Below are 21,922 nucleotides of genomic sequence, written 5' to 3' on the forward strand. Positions count from 1 at the left end.
AATTAAAATGATAGTTGAGGTAACAGGACGTGTGCATGTGTTTTTAGTCCCTTTAGTAATTAATTGACTGTATTTAGGTCAGATGAGATATCATGTTAGGAGCTCTCTCTCTCTCTTTCTGTTTGTCACTCTCCATTTCTCTCCTTACTCTCTCCTTGTCTGTCTTTTACACCCCCGCTTTCCCTTCCTATCTCCCTCTCTGCTCTCCTATTGGCTGTGAAGCCTACATTCACATGAATTCATCCTCATCTGCCCTGTTACTGGGGTTACATAATCATCCAATACACACACACAACACACACTCTCTCTCTCTCTCTCTCACACACACACACTCCTCCCTGTCTCCCTCTCTCCTGCGTGTGTCAGTGTGTCTCTCTGTCAGTGAGCAGTGTGTGTGTGTGGATGTTCCTGCAGCCTGTGGGTCTGTCCTGGGGCTCCACAGTGAAGAACCACGCTGTAGAGCTGTCTGGCCCTGACAGCACCAATTACTGAACCTCTGGACAGAGAGAGGGAGGAGAGGAGCGAGGGACAGCACACCTGTCCTACTCAGCCCATCTCTCTAGCACGTCTCTCTTCTCCCTCTCTTTCTCTCTCTCTCGTTCTCTGTCTTTTTTTTCCTCCCCTCAACCTCTCTCACATCCCTCCTTCTCTCTGTCGCCGTAGTGATTGACGGTGGGAAAGGAGAATGTAGGTCAGGGTGATGTTGAAGTCCATAGCTCTCTGCCTGTCTGTCCTTCACTCCTTCTCTGTCACAGACTGAGAGTAGGACTTAATGCTAAGAGCTGGCTTAAAGGGACACGTCCTACTAGTACCAAATCAGTCTCTAAATGGGTTTATGGAATCAGACCTGCTTTTGCAGCCCTGCTTCTGGTAAACAGACCACGTTAGCACGGCTATTGGAACCTATTGGCTTTGTGCGTATTCGTCACTGAGACAAACGTTAGTAGAGTAGAACTGTGTATCAGATAGGTAAACACAATAAGCCTAGTTGTCTCAGATCCATCACGTGGAGTGAACGAGGGAAGAGTGAAGGGGATTACTTTTTGATTCAAACCCCAGCCCTATCCTTAACAGAGGCTGATTCTTCCCTCCGTGCTTTAACAAAGGCAATGGGAATTCAGTCAAATGTTTCCTTGTCAGATGTTCATTCAATCATTCAATCAAACCTGGGCTTGATAACCCAGGAATAACTTAATCCCTTTTCTCCAGTCTCACTTTATATCACATCTGAGAATACTGCCTTTGTGAAATAATGAAAGATCGCTTGCCTGCGCACGCACGCACGCACGCACGCACGCACGCACGCACGCACGCACGCACGCACGCACGCACGCACACACACACACACACACACACACACACACACACACACACACACACACACACACACACTTTTACAGCTAGCCTTGTAGGGGGACACAATTCAGTCCCATTCAAAATCATATTTTCCCCTAACCCCTAACCTTAACCTAACAACCTAACCTTAACCCAAAAACCTAACCTTCACCCTAACCCTAAAACTAAACCTAGCTCCTAACCCTAAAACTAAACCTAGCTCCTAACCCTAACCCTGAACGTAATTCTAACCTAACACTAATTCTAACCTTAACCCTAACCCCCCTAGAAATAGCATTTGACCTTGTGGGGACCAAAAAAATGTCCCCAGTTGGTCAAACATTTTTTGTTTACTATTCTTTTGGGGACTTCGGGTTAAACACATCCACGCACGCACGCGCACACACACACACACATACACACACACACACACACACACATACACACACACACACACACACACACACACATTCTCTCTCTTTATATCTCATAAGATTATTGTTTTCCCTTTTGTGAGGTAATGAAAGGGTTGGTGTAGAAAACAGATGTAGGAACAAGGTTGATCTAGAGACCTGTGAAAGACATTGGGCTCATTTAGACACAGCTCAGCATGTGATCTTTAAAGCTCTGCAGGGACCAGGGAAATCATGTCTGGTTTTACTACCTGTCTAACCCAGCGCTACGTCTCCCTCCTACCCTTTACTAGCGAAAGGAATGTGTGTGTGTCCATGTGTGTGTGCGTATATGTCTGTGCGCGTGTGGCCGTGCTGGCTAGTCGGTAAAGCCCACCTGAGCACTTCTGTGTTCATCTGAGAGACCTTTGAAGGTCAAGATGTCCTTCACCCCTAAACCTTTAACCCCCCTCTCCCCAACCCGCACCCCCTACCCCCTCGCCAACTCTCCTTCATCAGCTCTCGGGTCTGTCAGAAATAGAAGGACTGAGAAATGTTGGTGTGTGTGTGTGTGTGTGTGTGTGTGTGTGTGTGTGTGTGTGTGTGTGTGTGTGTGTGTGTGTGTGTGTGTGTGTGTGTGTGTGTGTGTGTGTGTGTGTGTGGGGGGGGGGGGGGGGGGGGGTGCGGGTTGCTGTTGCTGTTGCTGCAGTAAGCTGTTGAAGTGTTGAGCAGCAGGGAGGTTTTACCTTGGCCCAGATTTTACCAAAGGAGAAAATATATAGATGTATTATATTGAACAAAATCCCCTTGAACATCAATTTACCATTCTATCTCTACCTCTCTTCGTGTGTGTGTGTGTGTGTGTGTGTGTGTGTGTGTGTGTGTGTGTGTGTGTGTGTGTGTGTGTGTGTGTGTGTGTGTGTGTGTGTGTGTGTGTGTGTGTGTGTGTGTGTGTGTTTGTGTGTGTGTCTTTCTCTTTTTCTTTCTGTCCACCAGTGTGTTATTGTGGCTCGATGGGCCCAGCTACCGTTGATATTCAACCATGCTCTCTCCCTTTCTCTTGCTCTACCTCCCTTTACCTTAGCCCTCTCTCTCCATCCTCCCTTCCTCTCCTCTCTCTCCTCCTTCCTCATCTCTCCTATATAAAATGGCTGACCCCCGGTGAGGTAGAAGCTGGTTGAAAGACTATGTAGAGAAAAGCAGGCCAAGGACTTTAGTGAGAGAGCAGTGAACGCTGTAAGAACTCCTCACATCCTAATATAGAACCTCTATTGCCTACAGGGGAGGAGAAGGAGAGAGGGAGGGTGAGAGAGAGAGGGAGAGAGAGAGGATGAGAGAGGGAGGATGAGAGAGAGAGGGAGAGAGAGAGGATGAGAGAGAGAGGATGAGAGAGAGAGAGGAGGAGAGAGAGGGAGAGAGAGAGAGGGAGACGGAGCGACAGAGAGCAAGGGAGAGGAGGAGAGAGAGAAACTATCCTGGGACTTGGAGCATATTTGATGTTAATTGGGCACATTCTGTGTTCCATTGAGAAACACAGAGGCGCTACGGTTCAGCCTTTGTGGAATAATCATCACATTCCTGGCCCACAGCAAGTACACATTACACAGTGGGCTTCAGGGGGGGGGGGGGTTGGGTTGAGCGAGCAAGGTGTGCGTGCATTTGTGCGCGTGTGTTTGCGTTTGTGTGTGTGTGAGATTCGGGCGTCAGAACGACAGAGGGAGCGTGCAGGCAGCCGGTGAGTCTCCTGGAGAGGAAACCGAGACTCAGGAAGGGAGTGATTAACCCTCCACCCTTCACAAACACACACACACACACACACACACACACACACACACACACACTCTCCAGCCCAGAAGTGGATGGGTTCCAGATGTGCATTGGGCCAGGGGGACTGGTGTTAGTCTATCCTGGAGACCCAGTGACTTTAGACTTTAGATTGAATAGGACCCACAGTCTCCCTTGTAATGGCTCTAACTGCAGAGAAAACGACTCACTCAGCTATATAGACAGAAGAGTCTGTAACAAATGGTCTGTTAGTGTTCAGGATCCCTGGGTAATGGTTTTGTTGGAACAGGAGTGTTGGAGCATAGGAACAGTGGTACTTCAGTTATTGAGGGGGGGGGGGGGGGGGGGGGTTGTATGTTGTTCACAAAGACAGAAGAGAAAAGGGGAAGTGAAGTTTGTGTCGCGGGCAGGGGAGGACACTTCTGTCTACGTTCTGTCTATAATCCAACAGGCACGCAAGGTTCCGGACCTTTTGTCAAAGAAGGAGACACATATCCTTGTGACACAATTGACTTCCTTCAGGGTGGTGAAATGGATGCTGAGGTGTGTAGGGGGGAACCGTATTGTCTGTCGCGCACTTGACCCGAGCAAAATATATATATTCTGTTATCTTCCAGAGGTTAGAATGAATGGATGACCAGCACACATGCACAAACACCTGGATTCTATTCAGCCAATATGGCGCGTGTGTGTGTGTCTGCAGGATCTATCAAAGAGCAATTTACGCCGAGCTGTGAAAAGGAATTCTCAGAGATGTCACAGAGTGGCGTCTTCATCCCATACAGCTTGTTTAGACTGCGACGTAGTAGTAGAGACACTTTACTGCCTTGTTTAGACTGCGACGTAGTAGTAGAGACACTTTACTGCCTTGTTTATACTGCGACGTAGTAGTAGAGACACTTTACTGCCTTGTTTAGACTGCGACGTAGTAGTAGAGACACTTTACTGCCTTGTTTAGACTGCGACGTAGAAGTAGAGACACTTTACTGCCTTGTTTAGACTGCGACGTAGTAGTTGAGACACTTTACTGCCTTGTTTAGACTGCGACGTAGTAGTAGAGGCACTTTACTGCCTTGTTTAGACTGCGACGTAGTAGTAGAGACACTTTACTGCCTTGTTTAGACTGCGACGTAGTAGTAGAGGCACTTTACTGCCTTGTTTAGCCTGCGACGTAGTAGTAGAGACACTTTACTGCCTTGTTTAGACTGCGACGTAGTAGTAGAGACACTTTACTGCCTTGTTTAGACTGCGACGTAGTAGTAGAGACACTTTACTGCCTTGTTTAGACTGCGACGTAGTAGTAGAGACACTTTACTGCCTTGTTTAGACTGCGACGTAGTAGTAGAGACACTTTACTGCCTTGTTTAGACTGCGACGTAGTAGTAGAGACACTTTACTGCCTTGTTTAGACTGCGACGTAGTAGTAGAGACACTTTACTGCCTTGTTTAGACTGCGACGTAATAGTAGAGACACTTTACTGCCTTGTTTAGACTGCGACGTAGTAGTAGAGACACTTTACTGCCTTGTTTAGACTGCGACGTAGTAGTAGAGACACTTTACTGCCTTGTTTAGACTGCGACGTAGTAGTAGAGGCACTTTACTGCCTTGTTTAGACTGCGACGTAGTAGTAGAGACACTTTACTGCCTTGTTTAGACTGCGACGTAGTAGTAGAGACACTTTACTGCCTTGTTTAGACTGCGACGTAGTAGTAGAGACACTTTACTGCCTTGTTTAGACTGCGACGTAGTAGTAGAGGCACTTTACTGCCTTGTTTAGACTGCGACGTAGTAGTAGAGACACTTTACTGCCTTGTTTAGACTGCGACGTAGTAGTAGAGGCACTTTACTGCCTTGTTTAGACTGCGACGTAGTAGTAGAGACACTTTACTGCCTTGTTTAGACTGCGACGTAGTAGTAGAGACACTTTACTGCCTTGTTTAGACTGCGACGTAGTAGTAGAGACACTTTACTGCCTTGTTTAGACTGCGACGTAGTAGTAGAGACACTTTACTGCCTTGTTTAGACTGCGACGTAGTAGTAGAGACACTTTACTGCCTTGTTTAGACTGCGACGTAGTAGTAGAGACACTTTACTGCCTTGTTTAGACTGCGACGTAGTAGTAGAGACACTTTACTGCCTTGTTTAGACTGCGACGTAGTAGTAGAGACACTTTACTGCCTTGTTTAGACTGCGACGTAGTAGTAGAGACACTTTACTGCCTTGTTTAGACTGCGACGTAGTAGTAGAGACACTTTACTGCCTTGTTTAGACTGCGACGTAGTAGTAGAGACACTTTACTGCCTTGTTTAGACTGCGACGTAGTAGTAGAGACACTTTACTGCCTTGTTTAGACTGCGACGTAGTAGTAGAGACACTTTACTGCCTTGTTTAGACTGCGACGTAGTAGTAGAGACACTTTACTGCCTTGTTTAGACTGCGACGTAGTAGTAGAGACACTTTACTGCCTTGTTTAGACTGCGACGTAGTAGTAGAGACACTTTACTGCCTTGTTTAGACTGCGACGTAGTAGTAGAGACACTTTACTGCCTTGTTTAGACTGCGACGTAGTAGTAGAGGCACTTTACTGCCTTGTTTAGCCTGCGACGTAGTAGTAGAGACACTTTACTGCCTTGTTTAGACTGCGACGTAGTAGTAGAGACACTTTACTGCCTTGTTTAGACTGCGACGTAGTAGTAGAGACACTTTACTGCCTTGTTTAGACTGCGACGTAGTAGTAGAGACACTTTACTGCCTTGTTTAGACTGCGACGTAGTAGTAGAGACACTTTACTGCCTTGTTTAGACTGCGACGTAGTAGTAGAGACACTTTACTGCCTTGTTTAGACTGCGACGTAGTAGTAGAGACACTTTACTGCCTTGTTTAGACTGCGACGTAGTAGTAGAGGCACTTTACTGCCTTGTTTAGCCTGCGACGTAGTAGTAGAGACACTTTACTGCCTTGTTTAGACTGCGACGTAGTAGTAGAGACACTTTACTGCCTTGTTTAGACTGCGACGTAGTAGTAGAGACACTTTACTGCCTTGTTTAGACTGCGACGTAGTAGTAGAGACACTTTACTGCCTTGTTTAGACTGCGACGTAGTAGTAGAGACACTTTACTGCCTTGTTTAGACTGCGACGTAGTAGTAGAGACACTTTACTGCCTTGTTTAGACTGCGACGTAGTAGTAGAGGCACTTTACTGCCTTGTTTAGCCTGCGACGTAGTAGTAGAGGCACTTTACTGCCTTGTTTAGACTGCGACGTAGTAGTAGAGGCACTTTACTGCCTTGTTTAGACTGCGACGTAGTAGTAGAGACACTTTACTGCCTTGTTTAGACTGCGACGTAGTAGTAGAGACACTTTACTGCCTTGTTTAGACTGCGACGTAGTAGTAGAGGCACTTTACTGCCTTGTTTAGACTGCGACGTAGTAGTAGAGGCACTTTACTGCCTTGTTTAGACTGCGACGTAGTAGTAGAGGCACTTTACTGCCTTGTTTAGACTGCGACGTAGTAGTAGAGGCACTTTACTGCCTTGTTTAGACTGCGACGTAGTAGTAGAGACACTTTACTGCCTTGTTTAGACTGCGACGTAGTAGTAGAGACACTTTACTGCCTTGTTTAGACTGCGACGTAGTAGTAGAGACACTTTACTGCCTTGTTTAGACTGCGACGTAGTAGTAGAGACACTTTACTGCCTTGTTTAGACTGCGACGTAGTAGTAGAGGCACTTTACTGCCTTGTTTAGACTGCGACGTAGTAGTAGAGGCACTTTACTGCCTTGTTTAGACTGCGACGTAGTAGTAGAGGCACTTTACTGCCTTGTTTAGACTGCGACGTAGTAGTAGAGACACTTTACTACCTTGTTTAGACTGCGACGTAGTAGTAGAGACACTTTTCACCCGTCTGTTTTGTAATAGAACGGAAAGACACCGCCCCTCTACTGGACCAGTTGGCAGGCAGACTTTACTACGACACGTAACAGTCAGAGGAAGAAGGTCTCTCTCGCTCTCTTGTCCTCTCCCTCCATCCCTCTCTTCCTCTGAGGTGAGGCTAGTGACAGACGCGGTAGCGGAGAGAGGCACGGGGCTCTACTCTCTTCTCCCCCCCCCCGCATGAGGAAATGAATTATTGAGAGTGATGAACTGAAAATAACATGGAGGAGGAGAGGAGAGGGCGATGAAGACTCACCCTCCACTCGCTCTCTTCCTCTCTCGATCGTGGGACTGGGCGATGAGGGCAAGTTTGCTCAGTGTGTGTGTGTATTTTTGTGAGAGTGACGGCGTCGTAAAATATTTACCGTAGTCTATCTCACGTGGTGGGAGAGAGGGACTACGCAGCGAACCTCCTCTCCTAATCTCCCCCTCCGTCTCTCTCTATCCCCTTCTCTCTATCCCTCACTCTCTCTCTCTCTTTTCTTTAGCTCACTTGCTTTCCCTGTCAACCCCTCTCCCTCTCGTTCACGCTTTCTCTTCCTGTCTGTGTTGTACACACAGGCACACACACACACAGACACACACACCTGGTATCAATTTAATCTGTTTTTAGACTGGCTGATAATAGCCTCAGTGGGAATGCATGAAATGAGTCTGTGATCAGCTAAGGTTACCCCTCGGTAAGTGAGTGGGTGTTTTTATGTGTCTGTGTCTGTGAGTGTGTTTGTTTTTAATTGCACTTAATTTCCTTCTCTTCACTCCACATGTTATTTCTTTCTCTCACTCACTCGCTCTTTCGCTCTCTTTTTGTTGTTGTGTGAGTGTGTGTGTGTGTGTGTGTGTGTTCGCGCTGGTGCCCCTGTCACTGCGAAATAAAATAAATATTTGTGCAGGAGCTCTGGCAAAGGTCAGGGTCAAAGTATGACACCCAATGGGAAATGAGACACACACACACACACACACACACACACACACACACACACACACACACACACACACACACACACACACACACACACACACACACACACACACACACACACACACACACAATTCCATAGATTAACCCTGAAGGCTGTATGTGTGTATGTGTGTGTGTGTGTGTGTGTGTGCATGTGTGCGTGTTCCTACGGGCCTGCATACATCCGTGTGCGTGTGTGTGCATGTTTGCGGGTGAGCATGCATCCATGTGTGTGTGTGTGTATGTGTGTTTGACTGGTGCTGTGCTTCAAAGTTCCCCTTGACTAGTCCCTGTAATTGGACAGCATCCAGGGGACTGAGAGCAAATCAGAGCAGGGCTTGGAGTGTGTTTCACATACTTTTGGATTTGACAGGCCGTGTCAGTCTGCGTGTGTTACTGCCCTGTATATGTAGTCAAAAAACTACACGTCTGCAGGTTGGTGTTTTGTCAGAGTGTGCATGTGGGCTTGTGTGTATCAGAAAGGCTCAAGTTTGACCTCGGGGGTGAAAGGTTAAAGGTCAGGCTGGTTTTGTCCATCTGTCTCCCTCAGCTCTGACTAAAGACTATAACAATCTATTTTGGGGATCATTGTCTTTATTTAGGAGTCCCTCTGGATGTCAACAGGGATACCGATACTTTTTCGCACTCGTTTTCTTCCTGACACTATTTTGCCCCTTTCCGCTCAAATTCTCGTTCTTTTCTTTCTGTCTCTCTTACTCTCTCTCACAGATGCTCACACAGACACACACTTGTTCTGGTCCACTGTGCTGTGCCCGGGGCAATGTAGAGGGTGGAAGGAAGAGGGGCTGAGGAAGAGGGGTGAGAGTGTGTTTGGGAGGATTAGATACGGTGGGTTGGTTATTAGGATTCTAACTCCTCAGATTAGGGATTAAAGATTAGGGTGGAGAGCGAGAGGCTCGGGGTGGAGTGACTCATCATGCTGATGACTCTGTTCCACCCAGACAGAAAGACATACACTCACTTCTCAACCACGCCTCACACACACATGTTATGTTCTTCTATCTTCCTGGGGACCTCAAATTGATTTCTATTCAAAAATCCTATTTTCCCTAACCCCTAACTCTGTAAACCTAACACTAACCCTTACCATATCCCTAACCTTAACACAAACCCTAACCCCCAACCCTAAACCTAACCACTAACCCCTTACCCTAACCTTAACCCTAACCGTAAACCTAACCCCTAAACTTAAAATAGCCTTTGTCCTCATGGGGACGTGGGAAATGTCCCCACAGGGGAGAATGTTCCTTGTTTTACTATCCTTGTGGAGAATTTGGGGAATAAAAGGATAAAAGAACCAATGACCTCCCCCCAACACACACACACACACACACACACATACACACACATAGACAAGTAGTGGTAGAAGTGGTAAAGCAATTTATTGTGATTTTGGTGGAATTCTTGGTATGTCATCATCATGGTAGTCAGCAGGCTTTTGTGTCTGTACAGCATAATAACCTGTCCTATGTCTGTACTGCATAATAACCTGTCCTATGTCTGTACAGCATAATAACCTGTCCTATGTCTGTACAGCATAATAACCTGTCCTATGTCTGTACTGCATAACAACCTGTCCTATGTCTGTACTGCGTAATAACCTGGCCTATGTCGGTACTGCGTAATAACCTGGCCTATGTCGGTACTGCGGAATAACCTGGCCCATGTCTGTACTGCGTAATAACCTGGCCTATGTCGGTACTGCGTAATAACCTGGCCCATGTCGGTACTGCGTAATAACCTGGCCCATGTCGGTACTGCGTAATAACCTGGCCCATGTCGGTACTGCGTAATAACCTGGCCCATGTCTGTACTGTGTAATAACCTGGCCTATGTCGGTACTGCGTAATAACCTGGCCCATGTCGGTACTGCGTAATAACCTGGCCCATGTCGGTACTGCGTAATAACCTGGCCCATGTCGGTACTGCGTAATAACCTGGCCCATGTCTGTACTGCGTAATAACCTGGCCTATGTCTGTACTGCGTAATAACCTGGCCCATGTCTGTACTGCGTAATAACCTGGCCCATGTCTGTACTGCGTAATAACCTGGCCCATGTCGGTACTGCGTAATAACCTGGCCCATGTCAGTACTGCGTAATAACCTGGCCCATGTCGGTACTGCGTAATAACCTGGCCCATGTCGGTACTGCGTAATAACCTGGCCCATGTCGGTACTGCGTAATAACCTGTCCTATGTCTGTACTGCGTAATAACCTGGCCTATCTGTCCTTAGACAGTTGTTTATCCAACGACCAGAGTGCATGTTTACCCTCTGAAGATTTGTTTCAGGCACACACACACACACACACACATACCTACACACACACACACACTTTTAGATCTGTCGAATCCGATCTCGTCAGATTTCTCCACTGACTCCTGATGTATCAATTTTTAAATGGGTAAGCCTGAACGAGTCCCTGGATAGCCCACACATGGGTTTAACACACACACAATGATGTGCATACACACAGACACACACACACACAGTGACACACACAGTGGCACACTGCTATCTAATTTGAGGGAGCTGCGAGGTATTTAAGGGGGACAGGAAAGGGGCTCCATCTTGAAAGTGTGTTGCCATGGTGACCATTATGGTGCTCATCTCCCCTGGGCCAGAGAGCTTTTTACACAACTTCTCTGTACGGAGCGCAACACACACACGCCCGCATGCACACACACTCAACACGATGCACCAAGTCACATATACGAACACACAAACTCACATTGAAGAGAAACGGAAGCATAGAAAATGAAGGGAAAGGAGGGGGTAGAGAAATATTAGAGGCTGAGAGACGTGAAGCCCCTTGAGGCCGTACTGTAGTTTGACGGCCGATTCTTTGGCGGCGGCTGTGGGAATATGAGATGAACGTGTTTATATTACGGTACGTGTGTCTGTCCACTGGGTGCAGATGGGGGGCCTTATTGCTGTGTTGTTTTCTCACTGCTGCCTCCTGGTGAGAGAGCAGCCTCCTGGTGAGAGAGCATCCTCCTGGTGAGAGAGCAGCCTCCTGGTGAGAGAGCAGCCTCGCTGAGTTCAACATGACTGGGGTCCAGCGTGGTGTGATGATGTGGGGTCAGACTGGCCAACCTATAAAGGCCAAGTTTAACGCGGTTCATGAACACGCATATCAGCTGCTGTTGTCTGGCTCTGGTTAGTCAGCCCAGATACCCTAATTACCATTACACTAGAGTCTGTCAGCTTACTCATAGTGAATATTCTCTCAATATTTGACACTCTCCTTATTTCTTTTGTTTCGCTTTCTCTCTCTTTCTCTCTCAATTCATTTTTGTATTTATTTTATTTATTTCACCTTTATTTAACCAGGTAGGCCAGTTGAGAACAAGTTCTCATTTACAACTGCAACCTGGCCAAGATAAAGCAAAGCAGTGTGACACAAACAACAACACAGAGTTACACATGGAATAAACAAACGTACAGTCAATAACACAATAGAAAAATCGATATACAGTGTGTGCAAATGGTGTGAGGAGGTAAGGCAATAAATAAGCCATAGTAGCGAAGTAATTACAATTTAGCAAATCACACTGGAGTGATCGATGTGCAGATGATGATGTGCAAGTAGAAATACGGGTATGCAAAAGAGCAGAAAAGTAAATAAAAACAATATGGGGATGAGGTAGGTAGTTGGATGGGCTATTTACAGATGGGCTGTGTACAGCTGCAGCGATCGGTTAGCTGCTCAGATAGCTGATGCTTAAAGTTAGTGAGGGAGATATAAGTCTCCAACTTCAGCGATTTATTTTTTTTGCAATTCGTTCCAGTCATTGGCAATTTAAGGGCTTTGTTGGCAACGGGAACATATGTTTAAATTGCCAAAGCAAGTGGAATAGATATCAAACAAAAGTGAAATAAACAATAAAAAAAATAGCAGTTAACATTACACTCATAAAAGTTCCAAAAGAATAAAGACATTTCACACGCACGCACGCACGCACGCACGCACGCACACACACACACACACACACACACACACACACACACACACACACACACACACACACACACACACACACACACACACACACACACACACACACACACACACACACACACACACACACACACACACACACACACACACACACGACAGTCTGTAGTATTCAGAGGTTGCGGTTTGATGTGACCTTTCCTCCGAGCCACAGGAGAAGACTGCTCTCGTCTGGATCGCTGAATGATTCACTGTGGGATCGATGACCTGCCTTAAAGTGGCATTACAACTGGTGTGTTGTCAGGTGTAATAGTAAGCGTACGGTTAGGGGTTGACATCACAGGTGTAATAGTACGCGTACGGTTAGGGGTTGACATCACAGGTGTAATAGTACGCGTACGGTTAGGGGTTGACATCACAGGTGTAATAGTAAGAGTACGGTTAGGGGTTGACATCACAGGTGTAATAGTACGCGTACGGTTAGGGGTTGACATCACAGGTGTAATAGTAAGCGTACGGTTAGGGGTTGACATCACAGGTGTAATAGTAAGAGTACGGTTAGGGGTTGACATCACAGGTGTACGCGTACGGTTAGGGGTTGACATCACAGGTGTAATAGTAAGCGTACGGTTAGGGGTTGACATCACAGGTGTAATAGTACGCGTACGGTTAGGGGTTGACATAACAGGTGTAATAGTAAGAGTACGGTTAGGGGTTGACATCACAGGTGTAATAGTAAGCGTACGGTTAGGGGTTGACATCACAGGTGTAATAGTAAGCGTACGGTTAGGGGTTGACATCACAGGTGTAATAGTAAGAGTACGGTTAGGGGTTGACATCACAGGTGTAATAGTACGCGTACGGTTAGGGGTTGACATCACAGGTGTAATAGTAAGCGTACGGTTAGGGGTTGACATCACAGGTGTAATAGTACGCGTACGGTTAGGGGTTGACATCACAGGTGTAATAGTACGCGTACGGTTAGGGGTTGACATCACAGGTGTAATAGTACGCGTACGGTTAGGGGTTGACATCACAGGTGTAATAGTAAGCGTACGGTTAGGGGTTGACATCACAGGTGTAATAGTAAGCGTACGGTTAGGGGTTGACATCACAGGTGTAATAGTAAGAGTACGGTTAGGGGTTGACATAACTGGTGTAATAGTACGCGTACGGTTAGGGGTTGACATCACAGGTGTAATAGTAAGCGTACGGTTAGGGGTTGACATCACAGGTGTAATAGTACGCGTACGGTTAGGGGTTGACATCACAGGTGTAATAGTAAGCGTACGGTTAGGGGTTGACATCACAGGTGTAATAGTACGCGTACGGTTAGGGGTTGACATCACAGGTGTAATAGTAAGCGTACGGTTAGGGGTTGACATCACAGGTGTAATAGTACGCGTACGGTTAGGGGTTGACATCACAGGTGTAATAGTACGCGTACGGTTAGGGGTTGACATCACAGGTGTAATAGTACGCGTACGGTTAGGGGTTGACATCACAGGTGTAATAGTACGCGTACGGTTAGGGGTTGACATCACAGGTGTAATAGTACGCGTACGGTTAGGGGTTGACATAACAGGTGTAATAGTAAGCGTACGGTTAGGGGTTGACATCACAGGTGTAATAGTACGCGTACGGTTAGGGGTTGACATCACAGGTGTAATAGTAAGCGTACGGTTAGGGGTTGACATCACAGGTGTAATAGTAAGAGTACGGTTAGGGGTTGACATCACAGGTGTAATAGTAAGAGTACGGTTAGGGGTTGACATCACAGGTGTAATAGTAAGCGTACGGTTAGGGGTTGACATCACAGGTGTAATAGTACGCGTACGGTTAGGGGTTGACATCACAGGTGTAATAGTAAGAGTACGGTTAGGGGTTGACATCACAGGTGTAATAGTAAGAGTACGGTTAGGGGTTGACATCACAGGTGTAATAGTAAGAGTACGGTTAGGGGTTGACATCACAGGTGTAATAGTAAGAGTACGGTTAGGGGTTGACATCACAGGTGTAATAGTACGCGTACGGTTAGGGGTTGACATCACAGGTGTAATAGTACGCGTACGGTTAGGGGTTGACATCACAGGTGTAATAGTAAGAGTACGGTTAGGGGTTGACATCACAGGTGTAATAGTAAGAGTACGGTTAGGGGTTGACATCACAGGTGTAATAGTAAGAGTACGGTTAGGGGTTGATATCACAGGTGTAATAGTAAGCGTACGGTTAGGGGTTGACATCACAGGTGTAATAGTACGCGTACGGTTAGGGGATGACATCACAGGTGTAATAGTAAGAGTACGGTTAGGGGTTGACATCACAGGTGTAATAGTACGCGTACGGTTAGGGGTTGACATCACAGGTGTAATAGTACGCGTACGGTTAGGGGTTGACATCACAGGTGTAATAGTAAGAGTACGGTTAGGGGTTGACATCACAGGTGTAATAGTACGCGTACGGTTAGGGGTTGACATCACAGGTGTAATAGTAAGAGTACGGTTAGGGGTTGACATCACAGGTGTAATAGTAAGCGTACGGTTAGGGGTTGACATCACAGGTGTAATAGTACGCGTACGGTTAGGGGTTGACATCACAGGTGTAATAGTAAGCGTACGGTTAGGGGTTGACATCACAGGTGTAATAGTACGAGTACGGTTAGGGGTTGACATCACAGGTGTAATAGTAAGCGTACGGTTAGGGGTTAACATCACAGGTGTAATAGTAAGCGTACGGTTAGGGGTTGACATCACAGGTGTAATAGTACCCGTACGGTTAGGGGTTGACATCACAGGTGTAATAGTAAGCGTACGGTTAGGGGTTGACATCACAGGTGTAATAGTAAGAGTACGGTTAGGGGTTGACATCACAGGTGTAATAGTACGCGTACGGTTAGGGGTTGACATCACAGGTGTAATAGTAAGCGTACGGTTAGGGGTTGACATCACAGGTGTAATAGTACGCGTACGGTTAGGGGTTGACATCACAGGTGTAATAGTAAGCGTACGGTTAGGGGTTAACATCACAGGTGTAATAGTAAGCGTACGGTTAGGGGTTGACATCACAGGTGTAATAGTACGCGTACGGTTAGGGGTTGACATCACAGGTGTAATAGTAAGAGTACGGTTAGGGGTTGACATCACAGGTGTAATAGTAAGCGTACGGTTAGGGGTTGACATCACAGGTGTAATAGTAAGCGTACGGTTAGGGGTTGACATCACAGGTGTAATAGTACGCGTACGGTTAGGGGTTGACATCACAGGTGTAATAGTAAGCGTACGGTTAGGGGTTGACATCACAGGTGTAATAGTACGCGTACGGTTAGGGGTTGCCATCACAGGTGTGGCCAGAAGAAAAGTGTTGCATCTCTGTTCATAGCAAGGCCTTCTCTTATGTAAGGTATTCACATGGTATCTTCACTAGTTTAGCTGTAATCATCATTTAAGAACACACACACACACACACACACACACACACACACACACACACACACACACACACACACACACACACACACACACACACACACACACACACACCCGTAGGGTGTGTAATTGTCTTTAGTAGCTGTAGTATATCATATCTAACTATCGATCGTCATGGACACAGACTCCAGTCGCTGTATGAATATTTAATAAGACAAGCCTCTTACAGATACTGGATCTGAGACACACACAGATCTGAGATGACTCGCCTCTTTAGGATAATCCCGTACACACTAATCACACACACTCTGTGCATGCATCAACCCACTCACCTTACCTCAGTTTCCCATAAGGAGAGAGAAACAGATAGGCCTACATTTCAAGTTCAAAAACGTATCGTAGTTCCAGGAGAATAAGGGGTTGACACTGTTTTTAGATACTCGGTAGCTGCTGTGAGTGTGTCTCTGGCTTATCCACCTGTACCTTGCCCGTATTTTAGGCAAATCATTAATCATAGGGGAGCACAGTCTACTAGCACAATCCTCAATGGACACTGTGTGTGTGTGTGTGTGTGTGTGTGTGTGTGTGTGTGTGTGTGTGTGTGTGTGTGTGTGTGTGTGTGTGTGTGTGTGTGTGTGTGTGTGTGTGTGTGTGTGTGTGTGTGTGTGTGTGTGCGTGCACGCGTGTGCCAGAGAGAGAGACAATTCTCTAGGGTCCTTTGCTCTCCTTCCTCCCATGTCAGCTACCGGCTCCCATGGCTAGGTGTGTGTGTGTGTCTTCTGTCAGCTGTTGGCTAGGCTGCGGAGCCGCATGGAAAAGCGGCTTTTCTCCTGGGATCTTTTCTTTCCGGAGAGTTCTGCTTCTGGAACAGGGACATAAAGGACCTCGAAGTTGCAGACAGATAGACAGACAGGGGGCCTCGCTCCAAGCCGGGCGTCCTTACATCTGCCTGATCAAAACCTACTAAAGCTGTGTAGACTGAAACTACTGTCCTCTGCACTGACGTGTGTGTGTGTGTGTGTGTGTGTGGGGGGGGGGGGGGGGGGGGTGTCAGGGCTTTATACTTGCCAGAGCAGATTGGGCCAAGGTCCCTTCTCTGTTCCCCTCTTCGCTGATACACAGAAAAATACACACACACACACAGTGCTAAGGTCCATGGGGGATTGTGCTAGGGGACTTAGCTCCTCTATGATTAATGATTTGCCTAAATATGGCTGATTTTCCTAAATACAGGTGGAAGAGTCAGAGAGACCAAAGAGTGGAACGACTAAGTTAAAGAAGATGAGTGATTTACTAAGAGAGAGTAGAAAGGAAATATACACAATGAGTAGTATTTTTAGGCCCTTTATTAAACAATTTAGTTCTGGCACATGGTGTCCTATCTATTATTTTTTTTGTCCACTTTCTCCACTCTCTCTATTTCTTTCTCCACTCTCTCTATTTCTTTCTCCACTCTCTCTATTTCTTTCTCCTCCTCTCTCTATTTCTTTCTCCTCCTCTCTCTATTTCTTTCTCCACTCTCTCTATTTCTTTCTCCTCCTCTCTATTTCTTTCTCCTCCGCTCTCTATTTCTTTCTCCACTCTCTCTATTTCTTTCTCCACTCTCTATTTCTTTCTCCTCCTCTCTCTATTTCTTTCTCCACTCTCTCTATTTCTTTCTCCACTCTCTCTATTTCTTTCTCCTCCTCTCTATTTCTTTCTCCACTCTCTCTATTTCTTTCTCCACTCTCTCTATTTCTTTCTCCACTCTCTCTATTTCTTTCTCCACTCTCTCTATTTCTTTCTCCACTCTCTCTATTTCTTTCTCCACTCTCTCTATTTCTTTCTCCACTCTCTCTATTTCTTTCTCCTCCTCTCTATTTCTTTCTCCACTCTCTCTATTTCTTTCTCCACTATCTCTATTTCTTTCTCCCCTCTCTCTAGTTCTGTCTTTTCCCCTGCTCTCTCGTTTCCTCGCGCCTGTTTTTTTTCAGCATTTTCTGGATATTGTGGCATTTAGGCCATTTCTTGGTATATGTGTGTGTGATTGCATATTACTATGTAATATACACTACCGGTCAAAAGTTTTAGAACACCTACTCATTCAAGGGTTCTTCTTTATTTTGACTATTTTCTACATTGTAGAATAATATTGAAGACATCAAAACTATGAAATAACACATATGGAATCATGTAGTAACCCAAAAAGTGTTAAACAAATCAAAATATATTTTATATTTGAGATTCTTCAAAGAGCCACCCTTTGCCTCAATGACAGCTTTGCACACTCTTGGCCACTACTAAAGGACACCAATAATAAGAAGAGACTTGCTTGGGCCAAGAAACACAAGCAATGGACATTAGACCGGTGGAAATCTGTCCTTTGATCGAGAGGTCAAATGTGAGATTTTTGGTTCCAACCGCCGTGTCTTTGTGAGACGCTGTGTGGGTGAACGGATGATCTCTGCATGTGTATTTCCCACCGTAAAGCATGGAGGAGGAGGTGTGATGTTGTGGGGGTGCTTTGCTGGTGACACTGTCTGTGATTTATTTAGAATTCAAGGCACACTTAACCAGCATGGCTACCACAGCTTTCTGCAGCGATATGCCATGTCATTGTTTGGGCTTAGTGGGACTATAAGTTGTTTTTCAACAGGACAGTGACCCAACACACCTCCAGGCTGTGTATTTTACCAAGAAGGAGGGTGATGGAGTGCTGCATCAGATGACCTGGCCTACACAATCTCCCAACCTCAACCCAATTGAGATGGTTTGGGATGAGTCGGACCGCAGAGTGAAGGAAAAGCAGCCAACAAGTGCTCAGCATATGTGGGAACTCCTGTTGGAAAAGCATTCCAGTCGAAGCTGGTTGAGAGAATGCCAAGAGTGTGCAAAGCTGTCATCATGGCAAAGGGTGGCTATTTGAGGAATCTCAAATAGAAAATATATTTTGATTTGTGTAACACTTGTTTGGTTACTACATGATTCCATATGTGTTGTTGCAAAGTTTTGATGTCTTCACTATTTTTCTACAATGTAGAAAATAGTAAAAATAAAGAAAAACCCTTGAATGAGTAGGTGTTCTAAAACGTTTGACCGGTAGTGTGTGCCTTTCTTCTGTGTGCATTGAGAAGCATATGTAGCTCAGTTCCTAATATTCCCAGAGCTGCAGGTCACTCTGGTGTGTGTGTTGGACTGTGTGTGTGTGACAATGGTCATTTACGGCAGTGCCGAGGCGGACGACGCGTTGCTTGATTAAATCCATGACCTTCAGCACCGGCACATGCAATCAACACACACTCCCCATTCTTAACACACACACACACACACACTCGGCACACGTAATCAGCACCCAAAGGAATCAGTCATGGCATTGATCCATCTGCACACGTACACATATGCACGCACGCACACACGCACACGCACGCACACACGCAAACACACACACACACACACACACACACACACACACACACACACACACACACACACACACACACACACACACACACACACACACACACTATCTATGGAATTGCGCTTCCTAACACCCTCAATCTCCTGACTGTGGAAAGGGCCATTTACCTTCAGAGGAGAATAATCACCCAATGTACAATGCATTCAGTAGTGGCCCATTTGAACCCTGTTTTATACCTTTTCAGGTTGTAGACACCATAGAAACATAGAAATAAAAGTCATTTTTACGGTAGAACTGTGGTGTCTCATTTTGTAGCCTTGTGTTTTCCAGTTCCCCTCCGCTGTCTTGCCTTGTCGACCTGGTGTAGTGGCACATTTGTTACCTTCTGTTCTCTCCTCTCTCCCCAGCGTGCAGACCGGGCTCCTACAAGGCCTCAGCGACCGACGCCTACTGCACAAAATGTCCGCCACATAGCTCCTCCCACCTGGAGAGAGCCTCCGAGTGTGTGTGTGAGAAAGGCTTCCACCGCGCGGAGACGGACCCGCGCTCCATGGCCTGCACACGTGAGCAACACACACACACACACACACACACACACACACACACACACACACACACACACACACACACACACACGCAAGAACACGCACGGACACTCACCGAGACACACTTGCAGACGAGCACAAGCACCAAACATCCACACATCTACTGTTTATTGGCATCCTCAAAACTCAATTTGGTTGAGTTCCGTTGAATGCATTGTCATTGCCGCTTCTTTGACAATAATGCCTTTTGTAAAAGCCTTTGATCACAGACAGCTCTCTAGACACATGTCCCTGCTCTTCGAGATCACTTTAATTGTCTGTCTGAGCTTACGGGGATCCTATTAGATGACACTGATACTGTGACTCAACGATACTCTATGATATACGAGCTGATACTAGAGGTTCTGTCTGTCTGAATCCACCGGAGGTACCGGCAGGATGGGCACCGACCACCAACCACATCCTGACGCATCTCCCACACAGAGAAAGAGAGACGAGCTAGATAGATAGAAAGAAAGAAAGAGGGAGAGGGAGATAGAGAGAGAGAGAGGAGTGTAGGGAGAGGATGGGGGGAGACACATACACACACGTGTGGAAGGAGTGAAACCCATTAGGAGGTTATGGTAGATCAAACGTATTAATCGTTGTAGCAGGTGTGATGTGACAAGGGGATATGAGCTGGAAATGAGCAACGGCTCTCGCAGATGTGTCACCTCGCTACACACACACACACACACACACAAACACACACACACAGGTACACATCTCTGTCGCCTACTCAATCTTCTCCTGTTCTATCTGTCTCTTTCCTACAATCTCTCTCTCTCTGTCTCTCTTTTTTGCTCTCTCTCATCTCTCTCTCTGTCTCCCACTTTGAGGAGGTGATGAGGAGAGGAGCTTTTGTGGGTGGTTGAAAGGTGGGGAGAGGTGTTAGAAAGTTGGAAAAGGGCTGAAATAGGGATGAGAGAGAAGGGTGGAAATGACCACTTGGGAGAGCTGAGAAGAAGAACAGGGAGGAAGATACAGGGAGAGAGGAGAGGATGTGAGGGAGGAGGGAGAGGGCGAGACATCAGGCTCCCTGTCACACATCATCCGCTGTCATCAGATTTACGGTAGACAGCCTCTATTACCCCCTGCCCTCCTCCCCCTGGCCCCCACCTGCTGCCCTTTACAGAGGCCTGCCACTAGGCAGCATGATCAGGAAAGGCCCAGGCTTTAGAGGCCCCCTGGGCCTCACTAGTCATCCTGCTGCTGATGAGATGTCATCAGTCCAGACACTGGAGCCTGAAACACCATTCATCATTGCAGCACTGAAATGATCCCATCACACACACACACACACACACACACACACACACACACACACACACACACACACACACACACACACACACACACACACACACACACACACACACACACACACACACACACACACACTCACCGTCTCTCCCCTCTCTCCTCCCAGGTCCCCCCTCGGCTCCAGAGAACACCATCTCCACGGTCAATGAGACATGTGTCACACTAGAATGGAGTCCCCCACGTGACATGGGAGGTCGAGGTGACATCACCTACAGCCTCCGCTGCAGGAAGTGCTCTGGGGACGACATGAAGTGTGCGCCCTGCGGCAGCGGAGTCCATTTTGTGCCGAGGCAGTTTGGTCTCTCTGTGGCTTTGGTGATGGTCACTGACCTGCAGCCACACAGCAACTACAGCTTCACCATAGAGAGCCTGAATGGAGTGTCTGATCTGAGTCCTACACCCAGGGGAGCTGTGATAGTTAATGTCACCACCAGCCAGACAGGTAGGAACACAAGCGGACAAACACACAGACAAACACACTACCGTTTCAGTGTATAGGCAGTCAATGTCGCTCAGTAATGTTGACTGGACTGATGTCTAACACACACACACACACACACACACACACACACACACACACACACACACGTAATATGAGAGATCGGATATGCCTAGACCTAATCAGATTTCAAAGGACACACACTCTCTTCACTGTGCCCCAAACCCTTCACCCTTTGCATCTGCTGAACACTCTCAATTAGGACACACTCACATGTGCTGATTGGATCTGGACACACGCAGTACATGGAGTGTGTGTGTGTAGGACAGGTTGAGGGGGCCGTGGAGTGGGATGGTGAGTAATGGGGT

General features: G+C 46.7%; 1 protein-coding gene across 3 annotated transcripts in view; it reads left to right on the top strand.

Annotated features, from left to right (window-relative positions):
- Window positions 1–21,922, top strand: part of epha4b (eph receptor A4b) — a 137,273-nt gene that overhangs the window by 32,553 nt on the left and 82,798 nt on the right. For all 3 annotated transcript variants that reach the window (XM_071377117.1, XM_071377115.1, XM_071377116.1), the window contains exons 6-7: window positions 19,616–19,771; window positions 21,222–21,557. In XM_071377117.1, coding sequence (XP_071233218.1) covers window positions 19,616–19,771; window positions 21,222–21,557 — 492 coding nt within the window. The remainder of the gene's footprint in view (window positions 1–19,615; window positions 19,772–21,221; window positions 21,558–21,922) is intronic.

The sequence above is a fragment of the Salvelinus alpinus genome, chromosome 30 (assembly GCF_045679555.1).
Source record: "Salvelinus alpinus chromosome 30, SLU_Salpinus.1, whole genome shotgun sequence".
Classification (NCBI taxonomy): domain Eukaryota; kingdom Metazoa; phylum Chordata; class Actinopteri; order Salmoniformes; family Salmonidae; genus Salvelinus; species Salvelinus alpinus.